Genomic DNA, 27,452 nt, shown 5'->3' with positions numbered 1-27,452 from the left:
AAGGTAAAGACCCAATAGGGACTTCCTAGGAAAGATGTCTGAGGGTCCTTCGAGGGGAAAAAAGGAAAAGCAAGCCCCTGGAGAGAGCCATTTGCCTTTGGAAGAAGCTTTAGCAAATGGAAAACCACCCCTTTTTTTTTTTTTTTAAAGGTAAAGTCTCTTTAAAAATCCTTGGCAGATTTAGCAAGGCTTACACTCTGTAATTCAAATCCAAGAAGGCACAGGAGTTGGCTAACCCTGTCACGGGTTTTCTTGCTATTCGATGGAGCCCTGCTATTCAAAGTGTGGTCCACAAAGGTAGCTCAGCATCACCTGGGAGTCTGCTAGAAATGCAGAATCTTAGACCTCACCTAAGTCCCAGTGAATCAGAATCAATATTTAAACAAGATCCTGAGGTGATCCACGCTCATGTTAAAGTTTGAGAAGCACTGGCTCAATTTGTCTGTTTCAGAGAAGTAACAATGAGGAAAGACCACTGTCATATCTGTTGGGAGAGTAAGAATGCCTTTTGCTTGCCTGCCCTAGGCTAAGACATCCAGCCCTGCCATTCTAAGAAACACCATAGCCCTCAGACAAAACCTTCCAATTAGGCCACCAGCTAAAGTCATCGGTCAATGATCCAGTGATGATGTCCTGGTATGGTTCAGAAAACCCCAAACCATGAAGCCCTTGGTGCTATTCATAGGGTGGTCTCTGGACCAATGGCATCAGCATCAGCTGGGAACTTTGAAGACATGCCAAAACCCAGGGCACTCCAGGCCTTCTGACTCCCCCAGAAGTGAGAGAAGCTCTCCAGGAAAGTCTTATGCACACCAAAGTTTGAGGACTGCTGACTGAGATCTCTTGTCAAAAGGATTCCAGTGAAGTGGAAATCTGAGTCCCATACTGACATCTCATGGCTGCTGTACTGTTTCAATGGACTCCCTCAACCAGACTCCAACTCATTGTGAGTCTTAGAGATGGGGAGACCCACCCTTGTTGTCTTCCAAACGAAGAATCTGGGAGAAAGGAGTACAAGTAAATAAATGGTTTTCAGTAGGTCATTAACCTGGGACAGGGTTGGGAAAGTGATGAGGTGTCTGGGATCCAAGTTCAAAGCCACTGCCTTGAACTAACGATGAGTTCTTTGGTGAGAGGCATCAACAGGCTCAAACCCTCCCCTTACCTGTGGCCCATCCTCTACCCCACTCTCCCAATTCACACGAACAGTTTCTTTATCCAAGAGGAACTCAGGGATAAAACAGTCTTTTGAATACGTGGGTTCCCCCCTTTGCGCCTCCCCAGCCTTCTCAGTTATCCTGGTGAACGCAACGAAGATTTCATGCACCAAATACCATCCGGCTCCAATTGTCATTTCAGGATTCGCACCGTTTTAATGAATGCCAAAACTGTTTTTTCACTTGATAGAGCCTGACAAGACCAACAATCACAGATTAGAGAGAAACTTCTTGCTTTTCAACAAAGGTTAATAAATAGTGACAGCATTAAGTCTATTCTGATTAACTATGCTGAAAGATATTATTGCTGTTTGTAACATGAAATCATTATTGGATTAAGCACAGCATATAAAAATGAAATGTGAGTTTTAATCTCAAACACAGACATTCAGGCTGCTCAGATAAAGGCAAGGATAACACTCAGGGGCCCATATTAATTTTTAAGTTGCTCTGGCGAAGGGATATTATCTATCATTTGTCTGGTCTGTATTTGATGGTCCTTCAGTGAACTCTCCTTGCCTCCCCCAAACCACCCCACCGCCACCTCCCAAAGACGCAAAGAGGGAAATTGCAGTGACAATCCTCCTTTGCTAAGTCATATCACTTTGAGTGTTAAACAAAGCATGGGAGGATGCAAACAGAGATCCATGGGCAAAAGTGGCCTCACTCTTCTAAGGGTTCTCTGACCTCAAAGACCTTCCCCAAGAAAATGCCAATCTCAAGTAAGGGGATGGGCTGGAGACTGACGAGACCCACCCTTGTTTCCTAGATGAAGAAGTTTGGGGAAAGGAGTAAAAGTGAGTAAAAGGCTCCTAGTGGGGTCATTAACCTGGGACAGGGTTGGGAAAGAGATGAGATCCAAGTTCAAAACCACTGCCTTTCCCTTTCCCTACCATCCCATCCACTGTGGACACTGAAAAGGTCCCCAGATGCATTGTTTGAGATATTTTGTATACTCATTCATTCAGCACCCAGACTGCGATGTTTAAATACCATTTTCCACTAAAAGAATCCAGGACTCCCACAGCTGAGTCCACAGGTGAAATGGGAAATGTACAGGATGAGTCTGGGACATCTTGTCTTCCTGGAAAGAAAGAAGGCTGTGCAAGATCATGGGAGGAATCCAAAGGATTCAGAAGCCGACGTGCAGAGGCCCCCATGCCAGGCCCATGTCCCATCAGAGAGTATAAATAAGGATAAGAACTTAAATGGATGAAAACACTTCAATTATGCTTGCACCCGTGGCTTTATAATGATAAAAACAAAAAACAAACAAACAAAAAAACCCTCTCATTGGTCCCTTTTAGAGGATGCCAGTGAACCAACTCTTCATTTTTAAAACTAGCAAATAAAGGGAAAGAATGAAACATTTATTTTTCCTTTTCTGGACACACTTTCCTTCAGCAAATCATTGATGAGGGGCGGTTTCTCTGTAGAGACATCTTCCAGTTAAGAAAGAGAGAGACAGAGTCAATGTATGAACATTTTGCAACCTTTAATGAATTAATGGACCTAGGCAATGATCATCAGTGGGCATGAAACCCAGTGGATGAAGAGCTGATAGGGAACTTGACAATGGATGGATTAGGCTGACAGCTCCTGAACCCACTGATCAATCTCAATGTCAAAGAAAGGGAGACATCCAGACCTCGTGTGCCTCTTGATGATAGGGCATACTGCCACCCGTGATGTGGACTTGCCAAAAATATTGAACCAATATCTGATCAAGCCTCTGGGGCTACTGCTCCAGTTCGCAGGAGACCCAGGTGATGGAACAGAGTGTTAAATGACACCACAGGGACATGCTCAGCCAGAGTCAGTGGAGGGAAACTCGTTGGGACAAATAGCCTGGCTGCTCCAGCAAGAAAAAAAGAGAGGAAAGGAAAGAGGGAGAGCAGGAGGCTGGGACAGAAAGAAAGGGGAGAGACTGGGGGAGGAAAGCCAGGGGACAGAGAGGAAGGAGGACACAGAATAAAATATGAATCTGTAAGTCCCTAGTGATATAAATAAATAATTGGATAAACAAAGGAGCGAGAAAGAAAAGCTCTTCAACTGATAAATGCAGAAGTGATGATAGAAAGAGAAAATCACCATTTGGCAAACACCACAGCAATAATTGTTTCAGGCAAGAAACATCAACAGATGCTAAAAATAGTGGGCAAAAGAATGATGAGTAACACAATATTTATTTACATTGTCTCAAAGTATTTCCCCACAAGATACTTATTAATTATGAAGGGAAAAATAATAACTTCACAGTGGAGATTCCCAGCAGACCTCACCTTAGGCAAGTGACCAAATTCACACCACCAGTAATGGGACAAATGGATATCATGTGCCTCCTGATATGATGCACTGAGAAGGGCACAAGATCATTCTGGTGGCATTTCTGCCAAAAACACATAACCTGAGGTAAATATGAGTAAACATCCTACATCCATGAGTGAACATCCTACATTCCCAAATCAAAGGACAATCTACAAATACAATAAATGTCCAGTTCTCATCAAAAAGTGTCAAGGTCGTACAATCACAAGAGTTCTGTCCATTGTAGTAAAGAGTGGCCCCAGATTCCCCCTCACTATGACACAGTCCCTAAGAAGTCTATTCAAGATTCACACATTAAACAGGCCTCCTTTTTCACTTGGTCCCACAGGGAATCTCCCTGCATCCCAGCACTGAGCACAGAGATACTCACTGAATAAATAGTTCAATGAATAATAACCAGCTTAAACAAACAAACAAACAAAGGATTTGTACTGGCTCACATGACCTGAAAATGCCAGGTCATCTAGCTTCAGGCATGGCTGTATCCAGCTGCTCAAACCATGTTATCTCCTCTTGTTCATCTCCTGGCTCAGCTTTCTTCTGTGTGAGTGGCTTTGTTCTCAGCCAGGGTTTCCCTTGGAAACTCTGTTTGACCAGCTTGCCAACTCCTAGGGAAAGAAATCACCTCTTTCCCAGTAGTTGTAGTGAAAATCCTAGGATTCACTCTGGACCAACTTACGTACATGCACTTGAATCTGTTCCAGATTAAAGGAGACTAAAAGGACATGACAACTAATACAATGCATGATCCAGAACTGGACCTTGGGCCACAAAAAGACAGTGGGAAACTGACAAAATTTGGGTAAAATCAGCACACAAGACTATAGTGTTGTGTCAATGTTAATTTCCTGATTTTGTAATTGTTCTGTGGGTATGCTGAATGTTAACATTTAGGGAATCTGGGTAAAGGGGATATGGGGAATTCTTTGTTCTATTTTTGCAACTTTTGTAAATATTTTTGAAACTATTTTAAACTATAAAGTTAAAAAATAAAATGTTTAAATAAGTTAAATGTGAAGCCTTCCCCAGCTGCCTTATCTCAGGAGGTTCCCTCAAGACAGCATTTCACAACAACTCTTACTTTACAGCACTCAGAAATACAAATTCACCCGTGGCTCCTTTGCTGAATGCATCCTCTCTCCCTGGCTCATGGGTCCTCTGCACCAAAGGCACTTTCTTATCAGAGGGAATCACTGTTTTCCCTTCACCATTCCCTTCTTTTCTCATGCAATTTTTATTACTCTTTTTAATTACATGTTCATCTGCATTTGGCTCATTTATTTGTCCAGTCAATAAATACCTGAGGACACAGGAGTGCTAGGTAAACACTAGATGTTGAGAATCCAGGGGTGATCTGATCACACACACACCTTTGTCCTGTGTCCATCAGACTGAAATCTCCATGGGGCACAGCCCATGCCTGCTTTGTTTCCTGCTCTGTCTCCAGCGCCTGTCACACAGTTGGCATTCAAGAAGTGCCTGCTGAATGAATAAATGGATGAATGGCATTCACACCACCACTACTGCCAGCACCTTTACCAAGCATGTTAATTGATCCCAGAACTCTTTCCCCTTGAGCCTGGCCAAACAGGTACACAATGCATTTGCCTAAACGCATGGAAGCTTCAGTCACCACCTGTTTTAGAGATGAAGGAATGAAGATCAAAAGGCAGGAGGAAGTCACTGGCCTTAGATCCCTCACAGAACCCAGTCCCCTGATACCCAGCCCTGTGCAGGTCTCCCTACCCCATGACGTTAAGAGACATTTCTACAACAGCTGCCAAATTTTAGATAATTGCTAGGCCTCCCTAGACCTCACACCAACCTCTTGCAAGGCCCCTCTAGTATATCCCCGTCCCCCGGTTTACTCCACGGCAGGCATGGAAACATTTCCCCCAAAGATGGTTACTGTGCTCATGTTCCAAAAAGCAAAGAAACTGACATGAATGTGGCCTCATAAGCTGAGGACTACCTGCTTCTGACACTCAGGCACCTCCTGAAACAGCGGCCAAGAATAGCTTGCCCATCGGCTGTGCCACTGCGTTTAGCACTTAATCATACTTTGTTTTCTATTTTCCTCTGTTTCATGGGTTTACAGCCAACTTAACCCTCTCTCCCACCAACCCACGAGGTAACCAATGGTTGCAGATATGGGTTCTGAAAAGCAAGCTAGTCCCACTCCTTTTCTGGGCCTCGGTTTCCCCATTTGTAAATGCAAGGGGGTGGTCTGTAAATGCAAGTTACAGAGCACTGGGTTCAGATCCCAGCTTAGCCACTTCCTCAGAGACTGTGGGCAAGTACAGAACTGCTCCCTGTCTCAGTTTCCCCATATGTGAAATGGGTCAGTGCTGCGAGACTCACTGGGGAATGTCAAGCTCATACAGCGGGTGTCTGGTAGACAGTAGATGCTACTTCCATCTAAATTCTCCTCATTTATCTTGTGGGGTCTTCTAGAATCACTGGCTTCTCCATTACACTGAATGAATCTGGTAGGAGGGGATGGTCTGACAAGGATCCTTGGAGTTGAATTTAGCCTTGAGGTGGGTAGATCCTGTGCTGCCCAGATGATCCCCCCAAGGACAGGGACATCCCTGCATTGTCAATGCCTTTGGCACTGCTTGGCACGAAGGGGTTTTGTGTAGAATATCATTTATTTGTTTTTCATCTTTGTCTATTTTTAATTTCAGATATTACAGGCTCCAACCCAGACCTTTTGGCTCCCTGCACCCTCTGGCCCCTACCTAGAGAATGAGCATCCCACCTGCCAGGGCAGATGCCCCTATCCTCTAAACTTCCCCGAGCCAGGGCAAATGTAGGAAATACCGTGGCAGCTGCAACATCAGGCCCTGCCCAGGGGAAGCCCACAGCTCCCCCAGAACTCTCCCCAGGAACTCCCCGCCAGAACTCCCAGAGGCAACAAAAGAACTCAGCAGGGAACATGGAGAAAAGAATTGTAAGTGACGTCTACATGACATCTTCGCCTGACTGAATTAGGCAGGGAATCTTGAGGAAGGATGTATGTGCCCCAGTCAAACGCCCAAAAAGTTCCCACAGAGGAGAAACTTATGTGACCCAAGGACTTGAACAGCCCACGTATAGTAAGTGGGCTGTGTGAGGGGTCTGCAGGCTTGGCCACAGAACTGGAAGACTGCCTGGTCACACCAGACCTTGATGCAAGGGACGGGATGACAGTCACCAGAAGCTATACGTTTGAGTGTACCAGTAGATGTTACAAAGGGCCTCAGTTTCCCGACCTGTAAAATGAGGGAAAGGTGCAGATTCAATGAGATGGTGTAAGTCAACACTTAGCACAATGCCTAGCACGTAATTAATGCTCAACCAAAGCGTGAAGGGGGAGGGGGTGTTACATGTTATCACTGCTTCTGAATTTCAAATGGGACAAATGTGATGCACTGAGCTCATCCATTACCCATTTCATCTGACTTGCTGGAACAACCCTTCTACCACATCCCCGCCCCTCCTTGTCCCCCTCGCCTCTCTGGGCCACACTGGACAGCAGCTGGTTCCACATCTCACCAGAAGCTTCCATACCTCCCTGACTTTGGGTCTATCAATTCCTGATACAGAAGTGTTGTTCACCCCTGCCCCTTTCTGTCACGTCAGAAGCGCTGTCATTCAAGGCCCTTCTCTTAGAAGGCTTCGGGATTTTCTCCATCAAAATCCATCACCTCCTCCTTGGTGCTCCCATGGCACCTTGCTCCTCTGTCTATCAGCAAGTAATACAAATTATCAGTTGCTAATATCATCACTGTAATCGGAGCTGCCATTAATTACCACCAAGAGAAATTCCCAATCCTCTGAACAACTCCATGCAGCAAGTATTACTGTTCTCTCCACTTTACAGACAAGAAAACTGAGTCACAAAGAGGTGAAGCCACTTGTGCAAGGTCCCCTAGCCAGGAGACAACAGAGACAGACTTCACCTTGGGTCTATGTGGCTCCAAAGCCCTTACTCTACTCCCGATGAGTGTCCATTCAGGTGGGAACCCGCATGTCCCATTTCCTGGAGGTCATGAGTAACAGGCCGTGGAAGGAGAAACAGAGTGGTATACGTGTGAGTGTATACACACAGGCACACAGCTTTCTGGCTTCTCACAGTAGCCCTCTCCTGAATTTCAAAACATCTCCCCTTCACTGAGTCACCTTCCTAGGAAGAGGGGGAGAGAAATCAATACTCATTGCCCATCAACTCGGTTATCAAATCAAGCAGCATCAGCCCCCGAGGCCACAGCTGATTATTCCAAAACCCCCAAACCCCATTTCATTACAGTTAAAAGAACATTTCCTTTTAATCACCCCCAAATATTTCTGAGGTGGCAGAAAGAAATAAGACTGCCTGGGGAGAAGAGTAGATGATGCATCTTTACACAGAAGGGCACAGCGCAGTGTGCAGGGGCAGCAGGTGCATCTCAGTGCAGGGCCCTGAGCCCCGTGGAGACCACCCGACCCTCAGCGTGGCTCCCAGGTCTATTTGGGGGGCAGTGATGAGCTGCTCACAGGGCTAACTGGCCAAAAGCAGCTACTTAGAGGACAGCAGGTCACAAGATGTGGCAGTGAAAACCTGGCCAGGAGAAGCACAATGTTTCAAAAGAAGCCACCAAGGCTGAGGTCCCATTCACCTTCTGTAAGAGCCATATGGCTCCCACACTCCCTCTCCTTCCTTTTAAAGATGCAACGACATTCTCTGAGGGCCACAGCAGGCTGCAAGCTCAGGTGGTCCCCAAAAGGACAGCCAAGGTGAACAGCAAGGGCTGAAGTAGAAGTATGGCAGAGGTCCATCCCTTCTGTAATCTTGGGGTGTCTCTGAAGCTCACTGGGCTGCTGTTTCCTCCTGTTAAACAGGTATTGAGTTTATAATCCCCCTTTTTTAAACCTCCCCCAATACCTTTATTTATTTTTAAAAATGTTTATTTATTTATTATGGGGGGGGGGGAGAGAACACGTGCAACACGAGCTCGAACAGGGGAGGGGTAGAGAGAGAGGGAAAGAGAATCCCAACAGGGCTTGACCCCATGAAATCATGACCTGAGCCGAAATCAAGAGTAGGACGCTTAACTGAGTGAGCCACCCAGGTGCCCCTATAATCCTCCTTTCTATCAATGATTCTAAAAACAGCACAGCAGTTAATAGTACTGATAATGGTGAAGTTAACGAGCACTCACTGTGGGATGGGTCCTTTCCTTAAATGCATTGTGTGAATTATCTTATTTTACAGATGAGGAACTGGTAGCACACCAAGGTGAAGCAACTTGCCCCACATCACAAGCCAGAGGACATAGAGCTGGGATTTGAAACTGGGAAAGCCTGGCCTCTGAATTGGGCTCCTTCCCCCTTTCCCACCTCCCCAACTGGCCTGGGTGAGGTCCAGGCTTCGGGACCCAAACAAAAGTGAATGGGCTCATTTCCTGGGGTTCCCTTTGGACCCTGTTGACCCATGACGCCCATCAGCCATCCTGAGGTTTGGCTTCTAAATTAAATACTTCTTAATGCCCCAAATCCATCAATAAGCACTTATTAGGCACCTATCGTATCTCTTATGTTAGGTATGGTGGGGTGGGTGGGGAAGAAAGGCAAGAAATGAACCTCTGGTCTGCTAGGGACCCTGGCCTGATATGAACACAGTGCAGGTAGGACACAGCTGAATTAGATACAAAGCAGGAAAAAAAGATGCCCTAAGACAGAGAAAAAATACAAAAGACAATAAGGCGAAAAGAAACAGAGGCTCTTGGTGGTAGCTTAGCACTCAGGCAGGATTTCAAGGGCAGGAAGGTTTGAGATAGGTGGAAAAGAGGAGGAGGACACATTTGGGCAAGTGCATGGACCTAAGGTCGTTCAAGTATAGTGGATCCTGGGACTTTTGCTAGAGCTACTGGGAAAAAGGTGATTTCTTTCCCTGGGAATTGTCACACTAGCGAAACAGAGGTACCAGGAGGAAATCCTGGCTGAGAACAAAGTGCACTCACATGGAGGAAAGCTGAACCAGGAGATGAACAGGATGAATAACATCATTTGAACAGCTGGATACCGCCATGCCTGAAGCTAGTGACTTGAAACTTTCAGGTCATGTGAGCCAATAAAAATCCTTTTTTTGTGTAAGCTGTTTCCAGGTGAGTGTCTCTCACATACAACCACAAGAATTGTACCCATTACAGTAGAGAGTGCCCCTGATTCTCTCTCACTGTGGCACAGTCCCTGAAAAGCCTATTTGAGATTCATGCATCTGTTCTTCTCTTTCACTTTGTCCCACAAAGTGTCTCCAGGCATTTGGGCACTGAGCACAGAAACATTCATTGAATGGATGAATGACGCTCTCCCACCGCCCCACAGTCAGTGCACCACCTGTCTGTCGAGGTCACATTCACTGCCTCAAACCCATCCCCTGGTCTTGGGAGTCGTGTGATAATGTCTCAATTTTCTGCCAGTTCCTCTACCTCTGGCCATCACAATCACAGTTAGGTGATTAACTCTAGGAGATGTTCCAGGCACCCACAGCTCTGCAAAGTGTTCTCTGCTGGAGGAGAGATGTCCAGATCAGGCCCCCTCCTTCTGTGGGAAGCTACCAGATTGCACTTGAATCCAATCTCTTCTTTAGCTGCAGTAAAGCTCAAGAGCACAATCCATCCACTCATCCAACAAATGTGTGTTGAACACTATTACACACCAGACCTTTTGCTCAGTGTCTGAATGAGTCTGGTTACAGGACTGGGCACAGGGGCAAAACCTAGGGGGGTTTCTTTTCCATGAAAAAGAAGAGGCTTCACCCCCCCACAAGCCAATAAGACCCTCAAGATAAGAGTAGTATCTCTGCTAGGCAGGAAACTCAAAACTTATCTGTTGTCAATAATAATAAAACATTTTAAACTCCTAAAAAATGATCCCCCCCACCCACCCCCATAAACATCAAGGCATCAAAGTTGAGTCTTGTCGATATCTCTGTTATACTGGCAAGGAATGTTCCCTTGCAAAAAGATAAAATGGTAATAACACCAACCTTTAAAAAAACCATTTATCATGCCAGATGCCAAGCTAAACGTTTTAGCTATACTGTTTCATTGAATCCTTGCTACAACCCTAAGCAGGGAGAAACTGGAGGCTCAGAGAGGTAAGTAGCCCAAAGTCACACAGAAACTGGAGGAAGTAGGATTTCTACACAGATCTGGAAGATTCCAAAACATCTCCAAGCCTCTGCTTTCTTTTTTATTAATTTAGAAATAAGTAGGACCTACTTCAAGGGGTTTCTACAAAGGCTAGATGAGATAATGCATGCAAAGTGTTTTAGCACATGGCCTTGCCCGTGTGAAGGGCTTCTCCAGGCTAGACTGGCTATTTCATCATCAGTGTGTCTGACATGGTTTAAGGCAGGTGGGCTCAGGGCACCGTGCAGGGCCAAGCTCAGCGGAAATTCCCCTCCATATGCGGCTCTCCCTCTGCTGTCTGCCACTGATGCTCAAATGCCAGTCGCCTTTTGACAAGTGCACAAAACAGTTTTGGGTGCCCAAAGCCTGCTGGATCCACCCTGGCAGGGAGAACTGCCAGGTGGCTCTCTTGCCGGCTGGCTCCTGCCCCTGGCTACTGCCCAGAGTGACTTAACCCAAGTCTGTACCTGCTTGCCAAATCGATGGAGGAAAGATGAGCATAGCATGTGGCCCAGCCCACCCACACAGGACATGCGCCCTATAACCCATTCCATATCCCCCCTGGCATTCCCAGCCTGGTGCCTGGCACATAGCAGCTGCCTGACAACATAGAGCTGGGCAAGGCTGCAGAAAGAGTAGGTTACAAGTTGTGTTTAAAAAAAAAAAAAAGATGATGATGATATTGTGTGCTGACGGGATGTTTTAATCTGGATTCAGGCATTCCAGAAATAACAATAGCTCACGCTCTATAGCACTCACTCTAACCTTTTATGTAAGGTAAGGAATTTAACCCTCACAACACTCCATGCAGTAGTTACTATTATTAAATCAATTTTACAGATTAGAAAACTGAGGCACAGACAAAATGACTTGTCCACAATCACACACAGGAGGGACACACTGGACCCAGGCTGTTCAGCCCATACAAATCTGCCGTGTTCAAGAAAGGAAACAGGTGAGAGACAGCCTTGAGGTTGCCACTGTCACACTTCCCACTTTGCAGACAAGACGACTGAGGCTCAGAGAAGCTGAGAAACATGCTCAAGACCACACAGCATTTGAAGCCAGGCTTCAGATCTGCATTCAGAACTGGTTCCTGATCGCATTAAATTTTGCACTGCATCTGTTTCTACTCTGTAAAATCTGACTCCTCCACACCAGTTGCTTCATCTTGCAGAGAGTGATACCACAAAAGACAAAGCCCAGTGATAGGAAGGTGAGCCAGATGGGGACTGGGATTGAAAGGAGGCTCCCCTGACCCCACGAGAAGCCCAACAGCCACCAAGTTCCCTGCAGGGCTTGAGTTCTCTGCCCCAGAGAAACGATCGTGGCAGGTTACGTCATGTGGGTGGGAGAGTTTAGTGCATCATGCAGTGTGGCCATCTGGGCTGTGGCCAGGGTCCCTACCACCCAGCTCAGGGGAACCAAGCCCAGGGTACCAGCCTGCTCCAGGCCAGGTCAGCAATTGTCTACCAGGGGCTCCCATTGTTGGGTGCAGGTGTGCCTTGAAAAGCACATTCTGTACCATAAAGTAACTTTATATTTAGAAAGCAGCACCCCTTCTGGAAACAAGACACCCATTGTTTGTATGGCCAAAGCTGCAGAGGTAAAGTTTGTCAAAACACCAGTTGGAGCAGGGTGGGTTAAAAATGGCACAATCCTCATAGGCATCTGGAGGTTTCCGGAGTCTCTGACCCACGTTGAGGCCAGCGGGGAGCCTGGCTGTCTGTCGATGGCATTGCAGTGCTGTGTTCTCAAACCCAGGGAGGTTCCTGACAGGCTATTACCCAAGGATGGCTCTGCCGGGGGCTCCATATGCAAGAGGACAGGAGAGCATCACACATGCTCTCACATGCAACATATGCATGACACACATTCTCATACATTCTCTCACACATGTACACCCACACATAGCATGGCTCACACTCTCACACACAATGCGTGCTCACACACAACATGCTCTCACATGCACACATGCCCTCATACAACATACCCCCCCATGTGATACACTCCTCTGTACAAACCCACATGTTCAAATGCATTCCCACACACTCACATGTACACACACTTTCCTCCAGCTCATGTGCACATCCCCACACACAGGCATAGGGACCCATGATCACACATTCCTGTGCCCCTCCAAGATGCTGAAATACATCCACACACAGAAAATGACAGGCAGAGTCCCAGAGAAACCTGTCCAGACCCATACCCAGCCACACCCAACCACACCCACGGACATGACACATAAAGACACAGAAGGACACACACAACTCAAGAACAGACACACGCAAAGACTCGCACTTGCTCTTGCATGTGGACAACCCCCCAGAGCCACAATGCACACAGAGAAAAACACACAGGGACCCGCACAGGTACACACACTGGGCAGGACGCGCACACACACACACACACACTCAAGTCACAGCCTCCTGCTTTCACATCCCGAAGATCTCCCACCCGAAGGCAGACCCTGCCACTCACCCTGGGCAGGACTGTCCAGACACAGGCGAGGCGGCAGTGCTGTCCTTCCAGCCCTGGCCTGGCAGCTGAGCCCACACTAAGGGCCTGTCAAGCAGCACCAACAGCAAATAAAAAGCGAATGTGCAAAAATAAAACCGAAAGGCTGCGATAAAGCAGTCCCCTTCCCACAGGACTCCGCGCTGACGCAGGTTCTGCTCTCTGCAATAAACATTTTCATTCTAATTTTAAAAGACATTAGCATTACCTCTTTGGCTCTCCAGCTAGCCAGACGGTACTCGCCTGCTGGGCCTCCTGCAGGCCGCCCTGGGTGGTGAGGGGGTGCAGGGTCCCAGGCTTTGAACCCCACGTGTGCAAGTCACCCTGTGCGATGAGTGCGACCTGGGGACCTGCAGGCCACCTGGGTGTTACTTTATACCATCTTCATGGGATCCCAGGAAGGGCACACAGGATAAAGCAAAGAGATACCTCCAAACTTCCCCTGAAGAACTCTCTCTCACTCCAGCCAGGACCCCTGAGAATCCAATCCTGCCCTCCAATATGAGCACCACACAATGAGAAAGGCAGCTTTCAAATGGTGGGTCTGCCCCCCCCAACAAACAAGGGGCTCGGTGTGAACTGGGGTGCCATTCTCCACAACTCACCCTGCCTGCAAACTCAAGTCTCAGCTCACACCTTCTGGTAGTGACCCAATCCAATTTCCAGGCTTGGTGAGGGCTTAAGGGAGAAGGGAAACCACACGCTAGTCTGGGGGAAAAGTGAGCTACTTGTATGAGCTCAGAGGCCCAGACCCTAAAATGTAGCATCTAGCCTCAAGCCTCAGCTCTTGCCCCACAGCTCTTGCTCACCCTTGAGGTCCCAGGCACTCTCGACAGGTGATTTCCGCAAAGCCCACCTCCAGGCCTTTGGCCCCACAGTTCCCTCCTCCTAGAATACACTTTCCAGTCTCTTCCCTAGAGCTGTGCCTGGTTCTCCTTCAGGTCTCAGCTTCCTAGTCACTTCATCCCACATTGCTGGGGTCTGAGGATCCCATACTGAAGGGGGCAGCCAAGTTCCTACCTTCACTGAGCTATAATGCAGGCAGCCTCCTCCCAGGAGCATTCTCAGCCTCCCAGATTTTGTTGAGCGCCTCTCCTCAGCTCCCACAGGCTCCTGGGCTCCCCGCTTAGGGGACAGCTTTTCACAGGCTGGTTTCACCTGCCTGTCTGCAGTCTGTCTCCGGTGGCTATGACTAGGAGCTCCCCAAGGGCAGGGAGCAATATGCCATACTCGCCAGGTCTCCCCACACGGGGCACAGCATAAGCCCAATAGGTGGATGCTGAATGAATACATGAACAAACAGTTCATGCTGGCAAAGGTGTGGCTTGTGGTCTTCTTCCTCTGGAATCACACAGAGAAACCAGGAAAGGGAGACCTAGGTAAGTCCTTGTTATAGACAGGACATGACATTAGCTCCCACCTCGTGTATGCTCTGCCCTGGGGCTGGGGGTACAGCCCCCTCCAGCCATTGCCAACTGTTTACACATCACTGTATTACCAACTGAGGCTCCACAGATCCCAAGCATAAAAACATGGGGTGGGAAAAAGAAATGTCAGCAGATGGCTCACAGCAGCCTCCCTCCAGGGCCTCTTGAATCTCCCTTTGAAATGTCCTTACGTTGGTCTTCTCCTGGGCAGCCCCAGGGCCACTGCCAGGCCCAGGCCCCCTTAAGATACAGGTCTAGATGGTAGCAGGAGCTCCCCCCAACCAAACTCCCTGACAGTTGTTACCTTGACAATCCTTCCTCCCTGCAGTGACCTGAGGGCTCCTCGCAAAGGGTAATGGATCCTGTCACAGGCTTCCTGTACCTCTTAGAACTGACCCCCCAGAATCCTCACCCTGAGTCTCCAGGAAAAGCCCAAACTGAACCCAGTGGCCCAGGAGGCCTGACCTGAAACCTACCACCCGCTCCAAGCTCACCTTGATCTCCAATTAAATGACTCACCAGTCTTCAATGCCCCTGGTTCTCAACCTCTCGTGCCAGTGCCCATGCTGTTCCCGATGCCTGATGCTGTTCCCTGGTGTAGAATGGCTACCCTAATTCCTTGCCTGGAAAACTCATTTTTCCAGACCTGCTGCAAGCATTTCCTTTGGTGCTCCTTCCCAGCTCCTGGCTCTCTGTGAACCTGTATAGTATATATCCTGTGCCACAGAAAACCTCCATCTTATGCTGTCATGGGTGGTCATCTCTCCCTGGTGACCCTCTTAAGAGTAGGAGTCCCATCTTATTTAACCAGGGGCTCTGCAGATCTGGCCCAGAGTAGGCACATTAATATGTATTAGTGATTACTGCTGTGATGAATATAATTTTTAAGCTTCCCTGTGGCCTCGTGCCTTGCTATAAGCTCTCATATTAGTTTGTTTCTAATAAACCAAGCCAAAAGGAGAGATCCAGATGCCTCTGCTCCCTAACTCCTCATGCTCCGGTCTGGAGATAGAGGGCTTAGGGATCAGCATATGAGCAGTGTGGTGGGGAAGGTCCCTCAGAGATGACACAGGAAGCAGAGAGGTCATGATAGGGATCATCTCAGAGAGTATCTGAGACTCTCACACTCAGCCCAGAACAACATGGGTCTGAGTCCCATGTCCTGTGTCACATTCCCCTACCCGTGCCCCAACCCCATCACTTTCCTGGAGCTCTGTCACAGCAGGAGTCAGGACAGGGTTAGCATGAGGCAGGCTGTGTAGGCTTTTAAAGACAGATGGGACCCTAAAAAGGAGACAGAAAAGATCCTCAGTACAGGATCCTCTCTGCCCAATGGGTTGGCAAGACCCTACTTTTAGGACCTGATACTTTATCTTGAAGAAACAGACTTGCTTTCTGAAGGCAAGACCTTTGCTGCCCCCCACTACCTCTGGCTGCGTCTCCTGAATAACTCCAGCTCCGCTCATAAACCAGCCCGGGGGCTAAACTGGCCTTGCCTTCCAAAGCCGGACATGCAGCTGGGCTCAGAAGCGGGAAATTAAAACATCATAGAAGAGGGACACGTGCTGAGAATGCCACGTGGCCTTGGGTAAGTGACTTCACCTCTCTGAGCCTCAGTTCCCTCATCTAGAAAGTGTGTGCAAGTAATAAAAACTCCTGAGGTCCCACACAGGAAACACCCAGCATGGGGCCTGGCCTCCTACTCTGCTCCACACATTAGGGGCATTATGATGATAATTTGGGCAAACCTAACTAGCTTCTGGAAAGCAGGAAGAAAGGCCAGCGGGGAAGAGAGGAGTCTAGGGCAAACAAAGAGCCTTAGCCCAGGCAGTTAGGGAACTTGACACTGTGGTTCCCCCACACCCTCCTATACTCACCGAGAAAGGCTCCCCTTTATACTCCCCAGGCAGCGACAAGAGTGCTAACCAGCCTCCGGTAATGATAATGCTCTGAGGGCCTGGCAGCTCCTGATTCTCCACACTGGGGGCGGGGGGTGGGGGGGGGGTGGGTACGACAAGCGCTGGGTCGGGAAGAGCACGCTCAGTGGCTCAGATAATCCAGGGGCTGTCACTCATCCATAAGCCATTCTTGTCAGGTGTCGCCAAGCCCCTTGTACTGCCTCCTGCCCCCAATTTGCTGCCAGCTCTATCTGGTTCTGGGGGATGTGAAATTTCTCAGCCCCTGCACCCTTGCACCACCCTGGGGGGTTGGGGGCTCAGGGCCTGAGCTCTGGAGGCAGATCACAGCTCCAGCACTGAGCAGAGAGCTCCCACAGTTTATGGGGGTGGTGGGGGTGGGCTTATCCCAGGCCACTTCCAGTGCCAAGCACTTTAGACCAGCATTTCCTGACTCCGCACAGGCCTGAGCATGTTCCCCCATGATGGCTTTGAGACCCTGAAAGGGGGCAACGGTGCTCAAAGCAGACAAAATGGACAGAGGCTATGACTTCCCTTGGGTCATGGAGAGCAAGAGTAATATTTTTTAAAATCTTTTTTACATTTATTTATTTTTGAGAGACACAGGGAGACAGCGCAAGTGGGGGAGGGGCAGAGAGAGAAGCAGACACAGAATCTGAAGCAGGCTCCGGGCTCCAAGCTGTCAGCACAGAGCCCGACACGGGGCTCGAGCCCACGAACCATGAGATCATGACCTGAGCCGAAGTTGGATGCTCAGCTGACTGAGCCACCCAGGTGCCTCGAGAGCAAAAGTAATATTAATAAAACATTAATAACAGTAACAGCCGTAACTTCTGAACACCAGCTTTATACTGGACCTTATACGCTAGCTCCTCCACCAGCATTCTCTCCTTTACTCCTCAGTAGTCTCTTCAGGAAGGTAGCATCGTTATGCTTATTTTATAAACAGGAAACTGAGATTTAAAATGGTAAAGTCATCTCCCCCAGTAACCCATCTTACACACCAGGAAACAAAGACCGAGAGAGGGCAAGCCCCTTGCCTGAGTACACACAGCAGGTAACAGACCAGAATTTGATTCCAAGGTTATCTGACCTTTATGTTCTTAACCACAACACTTTCCTCCTCACAAAACCCACACCAATCGTTCAACAAAGAGTGGCCAAGCCTGTAAGAAACTCCAGGTAGTGTTCAGGGCTGGGGATACTGTGGTGAACATGATGAGTCCCTGTGCTCTTGCGGCTGACCAGCTAATGGGGGTAAGACAGACACTGAAGGCTCTATCACTACCGAGGGTGATGAGGCCAGCTGGGTGACTAGGAGAGGACTTCATAAAAAAGAGAGTTCACCTTCTCCCAGAGATCAAGAAAGCCCTCCTGGTTACACAAGACTTCTGTACAGAGGAGCAAAACAGACATTCATTGGACAATCACATAAATCCTTTCTATTAAAAATGGTGGGTGCCACCAGATGGCTGGGCGCTGTCGTAACCAGGGCCCAACGGGAAGACACACATCCCCACGGACCCTCCAAGATGAAGGCAACAGAAGTTACTTACCTGGCAGGAAAGCCAGGCTCCCGGCATGATCCTTGCCTCGCCCTGCCAGCTCTAGGCCCCTGTAAACTTCTCCTGACCTTCTGGCCACAAGGAGGTGGCCGGAGCTGCTTGCTCGGGGCCCAGCTGCAGCCTCTGGTTCCCCTCCTTCATGCGGCTCTCAGAATTATCGATTCTGCCACTGGAACGGCCAGGATAATTTTGCTTAGCTTCAAATACCTGGTTCTCATGAATTCCTTGGCCAGAAGGTTATAAAGCTTCTTCTAAAACATGGGGGAAAGATTAAGCCTGCTTATGGTTAATAATACACTGTACCCTGTCCATCAAGCTGCCTGTCTGCTATTGAAAGTTCACTATTAGATACTTATTTAAACAGCCTCGCAAGACCTCCGAGGAAAGTGCAGTTATGCATTTTTCCCCTCTTTGCTGGCGTGAACGGCTATAGATAAACATCAATTCGCTCCTGCGGATCACAGTCACAGTAAATAAATTTTTCAGGAAGCTTGAGATCCGCACAAAAGCTCCACCAAGCTCCCATTTCACACAACATCAATGTTTGGCCTCTAAGAAATAAAAGCTCTAAGGTGCCCGTCACTAGGGCAAAATTATCAATTGTCAAGTCACTTTTAAAAGAGAAAGAAGACACAGCATTTCAGGGAGACATTTCCTAATGCGTGGGGAAAAAAGGGTGGATGGACAATCATTTCACCTGCAAAATAACCACTGGGACTTTTCCCCTAAAAGCCCAGGTGTCCACCCCCAAATTTCTGGCCCTGACCCACTGCCCTTCAGTGTGCCCAAGCACTCACAGCTAGAGTAGCCAGTTCTGGCTGAGTTCAATGACTCCAGTGACTCAGGCTCTGGGTTATTTTTACTTTCTCAAAGTATTTTTTTTTTCACTACTTTTAGAAGTGGCAGACGAGGCTTGTCTATTATAAAATATTTGTTGCAAACACACACACACACAAACACACACACTTGCTCGCTCACCACCCCACACACAGTTCCCGTCTGTGTAAAAATCTCAAGTTGCTGTGGTGTGAGGGACAGGAGACGGGGAAGCTGAGACACCCTCCTGGGCAAATGAGGGTTTATATAACCCTTTGGGCCTTGGACTCAGCGCAGTTCTGCCGGAGGAAGGATCCTCTAAGCTGGGAACCTGGAGGACATGCCATTTTAGAGATGGGGAAGCTGAGGCATGGAGGAGCCTAAGAGAGGGAAAGGGAATCAAGAAAGTGGACTTGAATGTACCTGTACTTGAATCTCAGCTCCACCACCTTTAGCTGTGTAGTCTTGGGCAGGTAACTTAAATTTGCCTGAGCCTCAGTCTCCTTTTCTGTAAAGTGGGGATTTGCAGCAGTCTATGCCTCACAGGGTCACTGAGAAGATGGACTTCTACATTCATACTCATTAAATTCTACTGTTAAAGGGCTCAGACCCTCCTAGCCAAGTGCTGGCAGAGACTAGGGCTGGATTTGATAGGAGGAAGCAGTGTTCTTGGAGCAGCACAGCCAGCCCTGATTCTAGGCCAACCACTTAAGGTCACAGCCATCTTCCCAGCCCCAGATTCTCTGTCCAAACAATAAGGCCTTGACTTGGCAGTCTCTAGCATTAAAATCATATATGTGGTGTCTTCACAATTAGTAGGGAAGGTGCTGTTACTATCCCCAATTTTCAGAGTGGAAAATTGAGGCTCGGGGAAGAACAAGTTGTCGAAGACCAAGGAAGCATGAACGGCCCCAGACCTCAGCTCAGCCCCACTCAGAAGCTTCTGCTCCTCTTCCCCACTGGCTGACTGCAACAAAGACTTCAGGGCTCAGCTTTGCTGTCAGCTTCACACTTAGGACTAATACTTCCTGGCCATGGGGGTGGGGGGGGGGGGGGAGTGAGGGGGCAGGAGAGTCATTCCCATACCTCTTCCTCACTTCCTCACAGAACTCCACACAAAGATCAGAGTGAAAAGGATACTCTCAACATTTTCTAAAGGAAGTTTGTACTGGGAAGAATAGGATACCCTAAAATTCATGTCCATTTGGAACCTCATACTGTGACTTCATTGGGAAATAGATCTTTGCGGATGTAATTAGTAAAGATGAGGTCATACTGGGTTAGGGTGAGCCTTAACTCTAATGAAAAAGAGGACAGACACACAGAGAAGACAGCCATGTGACTAGGGAGGCAGAAACTGGAGCGATGCAGCCACAAGCCAAGGAAAGCCAAGGACTGCCAGCAGCTACTAGGAGGCAGAAGGGGCAAGGAAGGATCCTCCCCCACAGCCTTGGGATGGAGCACGGCCCTGCTGCCACCTTGATTTCAGACTTCTGGACTCCAGAACCATGACTGAATACACTTCTGTTGTTTTAAGCCCCCAGTTCATGGCACTTTGTCATGGAAATTAATACAGTGCCTATTCTATAGAATGTGTACAGAACTGTGGGCAACAACTGTCTAGGCTTTTAGAAGGTTCCAAACTGGCTGGGGTGAGAATAAAAATGGGCCCTCTTGGCTGGGCAACCAGGACAAGGTGGCCCAACTCATACCCCTCAGTGTCCTCATTGTTTCTCAAGGAGCTAACACAGCGAGGAACATAGACCATCCAGTCACATTTGACCTTGGCCAGTGATAATCCCAGCTGTGTCTCCTCCAGGCCTTCCTGGAAAGGACATGGCTGAGTCAGGATATCCACTATGGTGGCTTTGGGGCTGTAAATCTCATTTCCTTCCTGCAAACAGGAACAGCAAGGCTAGCCTTACGGGTTATTTATTGCCAGCTGCCTCTTACTGAGGCCATTCTCTGTACCAGGCACTCTGCCCAGTCACCTGGTCCCTGTCCAGAGTGGGCTCACTATCTTATTCAGCCACCTTTTGAGGTGAGTCTAGAGTGATCCCTTACACAGATGTGTGAACTAAGGCTGGCAGTGGCTGGAGTTAGCTAGAATGTGGCACAGACAGACATATAGGTCTGTTGGACTCCATCACTCCTAATCCGGAAGAAAAAGGAGGTTAACAAACAGGAAGGACTCGGCACACAGTAGGTGCTCCATAAATGCTGGTTCATGCTTGCTCTGGAACCTGCTGTTTGGTGATGATACTGTTTCTCAGCACATCTCGTGAGATAAGCATAAGAAGGGAGGAGAGCCCAAAGCCGGTCTTTACCATTAAAAGAAAGAAAAGAAAAGAAAAAACAATAGTTGGCATATGTGTGTTAAGCTGATCAAGTTGTGGCACTTTGGAAAACCAATGGACAAAATAAGGGAGTTGTGTCTTTAACATCACGTCCCCCTGGGGATATCATGGCCTCTGGGTGAGGTTTGGAATTGGGGATTTTTGTTGCTTATTGTGAGGCAACACCTTAAGGAACATTTTATTTGACCCTCACTGAGGCCAAAGATGCCAAGAGATGGGGAGATGGAGATTACCCCTATTTTACAGATGAGACCATGGAATAGAGAGATAAAGGGGCCTCCTCCAAGTGGTCTAGCCTAGAACCCAAGTAAGAAATCTGGCTCACCCAAGATGCTCCCTCATCTGGTCCCTTGCTGAGCTCTGTCAATTCCACATAGACAAATGTCCTGAATTCATGCACTTCTACTGAGATGCACTCCCACAACCCTGTTCCAGTCCCCCATGATTGCTCACCAAGATGCTGCAGCGGCCTCCACCCTGGCCTCCCAGCCTCCACATCCCTCCACTCCACACAGCAGCCAGAGCCACTTTTGTCAAGTGTATGTCTAGCTGTATCACACCCCTCTGTTTAAACCCTCCATGGCTCCCCTTTGTCCTCAAGATGAAGTCTAAATTCCTCACCTGGCCACGAGCCCCCTGGGATCCCTCCAGCCTACTTTGGGCTGTTTTAACAGAGGAGACTGAGGGCCAGACTGACTGGGTTCTGCTTTGGGCCTATTTAATGCTCAAGCATTCATGCCCTGGTTACAGCTTCCCCAAAGCACACGAACTTTCTGACTCTTGAGTCTTTGCATCTGCTGTTCTCTTTCCCTGGAATGCCCTTCCCTCTCCTTCCTCTTACTCACCTGGCAACACTGTCATCTTTCAGCTCTCAGCTTAAGTGGTGTCTCCTGCAGGATGCCTCCCAGATCAGAGCTCTGGGTGGCCCCTATTAAAGCATGTGCCATCCTGCTCATGAAACCAAAAGCTAAGCACAACTCAGGTGGAGAAGAACACAGGCCCCAAGGAGCCATGTCAGGGAAACTCATCTAGGGAGGGAACTTTGCTCCTCTTAGCATACTCTGCTCAGAGCTCTGAGCCTCAAGGTAGACAGATCAGAGTTCCCGATTAGACCTCAGATACTGCCAGTGATTTTTGTTCCCTACAAAGTGTTACCTGTTTTCTTATTTAATCCTCATTATTATCCCACTCTCAAATGATAAAAGTGAGGTTTGGAGAAGAGAAAACACTTGTCCTAGGCCAAAGTCTGGTGATCTACAGAGCAAACACTTGACCTCAACACTGCCAGATTTTACCTGCAGAACCTGTGCCCGAGGCCACCGCATCACAGGCAGAAGATGTCCTGGGAACAGCAAATGTGCAAGACCAATCAAAGGAACTATGATCACCACCCGAGAGTGCTAGAGCTGGAGAGGCCACACTTGTTCCACTTGAAATAACCCCCAGTTTCCTTTTCTGTCCTGTGCCTTAGTCTCCCCAACAGTAAAATGGGCACAAAAACACCAAAAATGAATACTTTGACATCCTTGTATAAGGCAAAGAAGGGGAGCTGGGAAAGGATCGTGACCCCTGAGGTCAGCAGGTCATTCAGGAGCAGTCAGGCAGGAAACCCAGGCAGACTCTTGGCTATTTCTTCCTTACAGAGTTGTCAGTCACTTAAGAGATCATCTACGGTGCCCAACTACGTGGTCAGATATCATATGACGATGCACAAGGGAGGTAAGCTTCTTGGTTCTGCTCAGCATCCAAACCACAGAGACTCAGAGCTGCATGACTAGGGGAAAGAACTCAGGGTTTGGGGCCAGACACTCCCAGGTTTGAGTCTCATCTCTACCATCTGCCTGCTGTGTGTCTTCAGACAAGTCCTTTAACCTCTCTGAGACTGTTTCCTTCCCTATAAAATGGTGACATCACATCCACCTACTTCACTCAGCTGTTGAAAAGATTTGAGTTAATGTGTCACATAGTAGGGGTTAAGGCCACTGTATTTTTAATATTTAATGAAACGCATTTAGTCCTTCACTTTTTAACAATTGAACGTTTTATTGTGAGATCACTGTAGACTCACATGTAATCGTAACAAAGAGTACAGAGATCTATCTCCTGTACCTTTCGTTCACTTTCTCCCATGGTAATAACTTACAAAACTGTAGTACGTAGTCAGTCACAACCAGGAACTGACATTGATACAGTCAAGATACAGAACATTTCCATCATCACAAGGGTCCCTCATGTTGCCCTTTTATAACCACACCTGCTTCCCTCCCTGTTCCCATCCCTAATTTGATCTCCATTTCTATAACCACTAATCTGTTCTCCATTTCTCTTTGTCTTCTCAAGAATGCTATGTAAATAGAATCATCCAGTATGTCATCTTTTTGGGGACAGACTTTTTTCACTCAGCAGAATTCCTTCAAGATTCATCCAAGTTGTTAGTGTATCGATAGTTAATTCCTTTTGATTGCTGAATAGTGTTCCATGGTATGGCTATACCACGGTTTGCTCAACCACTGACCTGCTGAACAACATCTGGGTTGCTATTTTAGGACTATTATGAATAAAGCTGCTGTGAACACTCATGTGCAAGTTTTTGTGTGAGTTTAAGTTTTCATTTCTCTGGGATACAGCCTTTCAGTTTTAAACCCCTATAGGCATATAATTTCATTCATTCAACAAATATTTATTTAGCATCTACTATGTGCAGGTGCTTTCTCGGCACCAAGGACAGAGCAGCAAATGAGACACAGATTCTTGCCCTCTCCAGTAATACAAAACTGAAAAACTGGGCAGATAACTTCTAGCAAAGTCTACAGTAATACACACAGAAATGGACAAAGTTCTCTGATTAATGATAAAATTAGTGGCTGCTCCCATAAGCTGGGTCAAGTGCTAAGCACTTGAATACATTACCTTCTGGTTAAACCTGCATTGCCTCAAGATGAAGAGCCAGAAAATTCTGTAGAAACTTTTTTCAGGGTATCTTCTTTAAGAAGGTCTTGTTATACTGGAATAAGCCTACAATGTTCCCATTTCACAGGCTTTGGAAGCACCAATACCATTATCTGACAGCTCAAATAACAGTAACATTTCTTGAGTGTTTACCATGTTCTGCATTGTTCTGAGATTTATCACATACATCATCACTTTAAATCCTCCTAAGCCATAAATTACTCCCTGAGACAACTGCACTATTAGCCCATTTTACAGGAGGGGAAACTGAATTACAACAGGCTAAGCAACCTGCCAAAGAGCATACAGCTGAGAAAAACAGGGGCAGGATTTGAACCCTCAAGGACAGAGGGAGGTGCTCTGATGGACTAAACAATGGACTAAACAATGGACTAAATCTTCCCCTTTTATCCACACCCACTTCTGTGATGTTAAGGGTCTTCCTCTCTCGCATACCACACACTTCATTAGGGGCCCTGGGCAGTAACTGTCTCCAATATAAATTGGACAGTTCCTCATTAACTATGAGAGACCTAAGTGCTGATCACCTCAATCACTGTTCTAAGCTCTCATCATTGTAAAATGAAATAATCAGGTCAGCCAAACCTATTCCCTGTGACCAAAATGTTTCTCTCCTCAATGCACCTTTGGCCACAGGGTCCCAGATGCCCTACTGGTACTTTATCCATCATGAAATGAGCTTCATCTTAAGTCCTGAACTCCTGACACCCATTGCTCTTGTGACAATAAAAATGCCATCCATGATATAATAGGAATATTTAAACTCCAATGTCTCCAAAGTCTTCAGCAGGAGCAGACAGCTTGTTCTTTCTCACTGGCAGGGGTTGGCAGCTGGGGGACGATTACTGTGCCCATTATTAGAGAGGCCTCAACTTGCTGCTGTGTTCTTCCAGGTTAAGTAGAAGGGACCTAGGAATTATGCTACCAGAATCAGCTTGGGCACAAAGTAGGAACTGACTTCTCTGTCAGCTGCTTCCGTTCCTGATTTCTGACCTCACGTGATTAACACATCTCTCACACCAATGCTGGGCACAGAAAAAGCTTCCAATCAACATTCACTTATTTGACAATAATGCACTGAACATCTGTTCTGTGTGGGCCCTTCCTAGAAGATGGGAAGACAGCAGGGAGCAAGAAGACTTCTCAGAGTTTACACTTCAACGGGGGAAACAGACTCTAACTCAATAAACCCAATATCCAATTACAAATTGAAACAAATACCAGGAAAGGGACCAGAGGGTGCTGATATAAGAATAAAGGGGTAAATGTACTTTAGCAAAACTGGTTGGGAAAGGCTTCTCTTGGAGGAGATGGGAATTGATTTAACCAGCCATGGGAAGAGCATCCTGGGCAGAGGAATAGCATGTGCAAAGTTCCTGGGGCACAAACAAGCTTAGACTATTTCAGAAACCAAAAACATTTAAGGAACTCTCTGGCTTGGTCTTCATTCACATTCCCTGTTACTCACTCAGTCCCATTCATAATGTTCCTCATGTCTTCCAAACACATTCCCTATGGGGGAATGGAACACCTCCCAGGCTTTCTGCATGACCTACTCCAGATGTGTGCTGATAAGTACTTAACAAGCAGCTCTCTGGAAAAAAAAGCCCTAATTGGTGACATCTACCATTTCCATGGTGTAAATACTCCCAACATGGCAGAATTCAAGCAACTAACCAGATGTCACCAAATAGGAGCTGGGAAGAGATGGGGGCAATTGGCTCTCATGAGGCTGCACAAGCCAACTCTAGCACACCACTGGCTTGCCCTCCCATTTCAATGGAAGCCTTTAAATGTCACCTCCTAATCCCATCTTAATCCCCGCCACTCCCGATCCCCCGCCAACCCCCGTCAAAACCAGCACCCCTCCCCATCCTTTCACACTTGGTATCCATCTGTTTCCTTGCCACCTGTCTCCCTTGACTAGCACGGCAGCCCCACAAAGGCAAGGAATTCTGCTGGCCCGTTCCCTGCTACGTCACCAGTGTCCAGAACAATGCTTGGCACATAGCAGACACTCAATAACATTCAGAGCAAAAAAGGATGGTGAGAGGCCTGTATGGCTGGGCTGTGGTGACATGAGGGACAGCAGGAAGAGATGGGGCTAGGTCAGCAGGGCCGAATGCACACGGCCTGCAGACTCTAATGAGAGCCTTGACTTTCCTCTGAAAGCTTCTGAGCAACCGAGTGGCAAGACTGATTTGTGTTTTAAGAGTTGAATGCTGGGTGGGGCACAGCCACCCCAAGTAGCAGAGAGAGAGGGAGAAATCGAGGGATACGCTTGAAACACATTCTGGGGATGGAGAATCCTCAGGTGCTGGGGACCCGAGCTGGACCCTGAGGCTTCCATGAATCCCTTGCACCTAGCAGGAGCCTCTCCAGAAGGGGGTCGCCAGGAAGCCTGGGTAATGGCAGGCCGTCTGCCAACCCCCCATCACGTGGTTCCTCATTATACAGTGTAGTTGCTACTGCCAAGCCTCCACAGCCACTTGCATACCATTTTGCTTTTAAAATAGAAGTTTCCTGTGAAATTGCAAATAATTCATCGCCAAGAGTCCTTAAAATGTTCACAGGTATTTAAAATGCTATATAATCAAGTTCGCAAAAATATAAAGTGTAAGCGTTAAAATACTTTAATGTTCTAATTAAAACCGACCACTTATGCCCTGACACTGACTCCTGTTTACTATTTCTGAAATAGCCGGTGGCCTGCTCTGGGGAAAAGAAAAAAATTTTTTTAATCGGCCTTATAAAGAAAAAAAAGGGAAAAAGTTTGCTCTCTCCAGCAGTGCACTGAGGGAACTAAAAAATCACACTCTCAAAATATCCACAGGTTGCCAAGTGCTAAGGTGTCGGGGGGAAGGGGGCATCTGTGGGTCCCTCCACCTGCTCCCTTGGAAACACAGACTGGATAGAAATGGGAGGAAAGGGAAGGAGAAAATCTTACGTCTCAGGGCTCTGAGAACATTCACCACCCAGACACCACCAACCACACCAACCCACTAATTGGGTCCTTACTGTCGGAGGCCAGGAGGGAAATCGTATTTATTTGTAGGACTTAAGGAGATGGGTCAAGGCTCTATCTCCCCATAAACCCTGGTCTCTGTCAAGCACAGCCATGATGCCTTTGCATATGCTGTTCCCTCACACTTGCGTCTGCAAACTCCTACTCAGCTTTC

The 27,452-nt window shown here is 47.6% G+C and overlaps 1 protein-coding gene across 9 annotated transcripts in view; it reads right to left on the bottom strand.

Annotated features, from left to right (window-relative positions):
• CUX2 (cut like homeobox 2) overlaps positions 1–27,452 on the bottom strand; it is a 281,761-nt gene that overhangs the window by 192,344 nt on the left and 61,965 nt on the right. Inside the window, exon 1 of one of the 9 annotated variants that reach the window (XM_053206441.1) lies at positions 18,122–26,099. The exons of 7 other annotated variants lie outside the window; for them this stretch is intronic. In XM_053206441.1, coding sequence (XP_053062416.1) covers positions 18,122–18,148 — 27 coding nt within the window. In that variant the 5' untranslated portion in view covers positions 18,149–26,099. One more of the 9 variants, XM_027044200.2, reaches the window with a different exon arrangement.

Source organism: Acinonyx jubatus, chromosome D3, assembly GCF_027475565.1.
Source record: "Acinonyx jubatus isolate Ajub_Pintada_27869175 chromosome D3, VMU_Ajub_asm_v1.0, whole genome shotgun sequence".
NCBI classification, from domain to species: Eukaryota; Metazoa; Chordata; class Mammalia; order Carnivora; family Felidae; genus Acinonyx; species Acinonyx jubatus.
The sequence above is the reverse complement of the archived record's forward strand: the minus strand, read 5'-3'. Positions and strand labels throughout refer to the sequence as shown.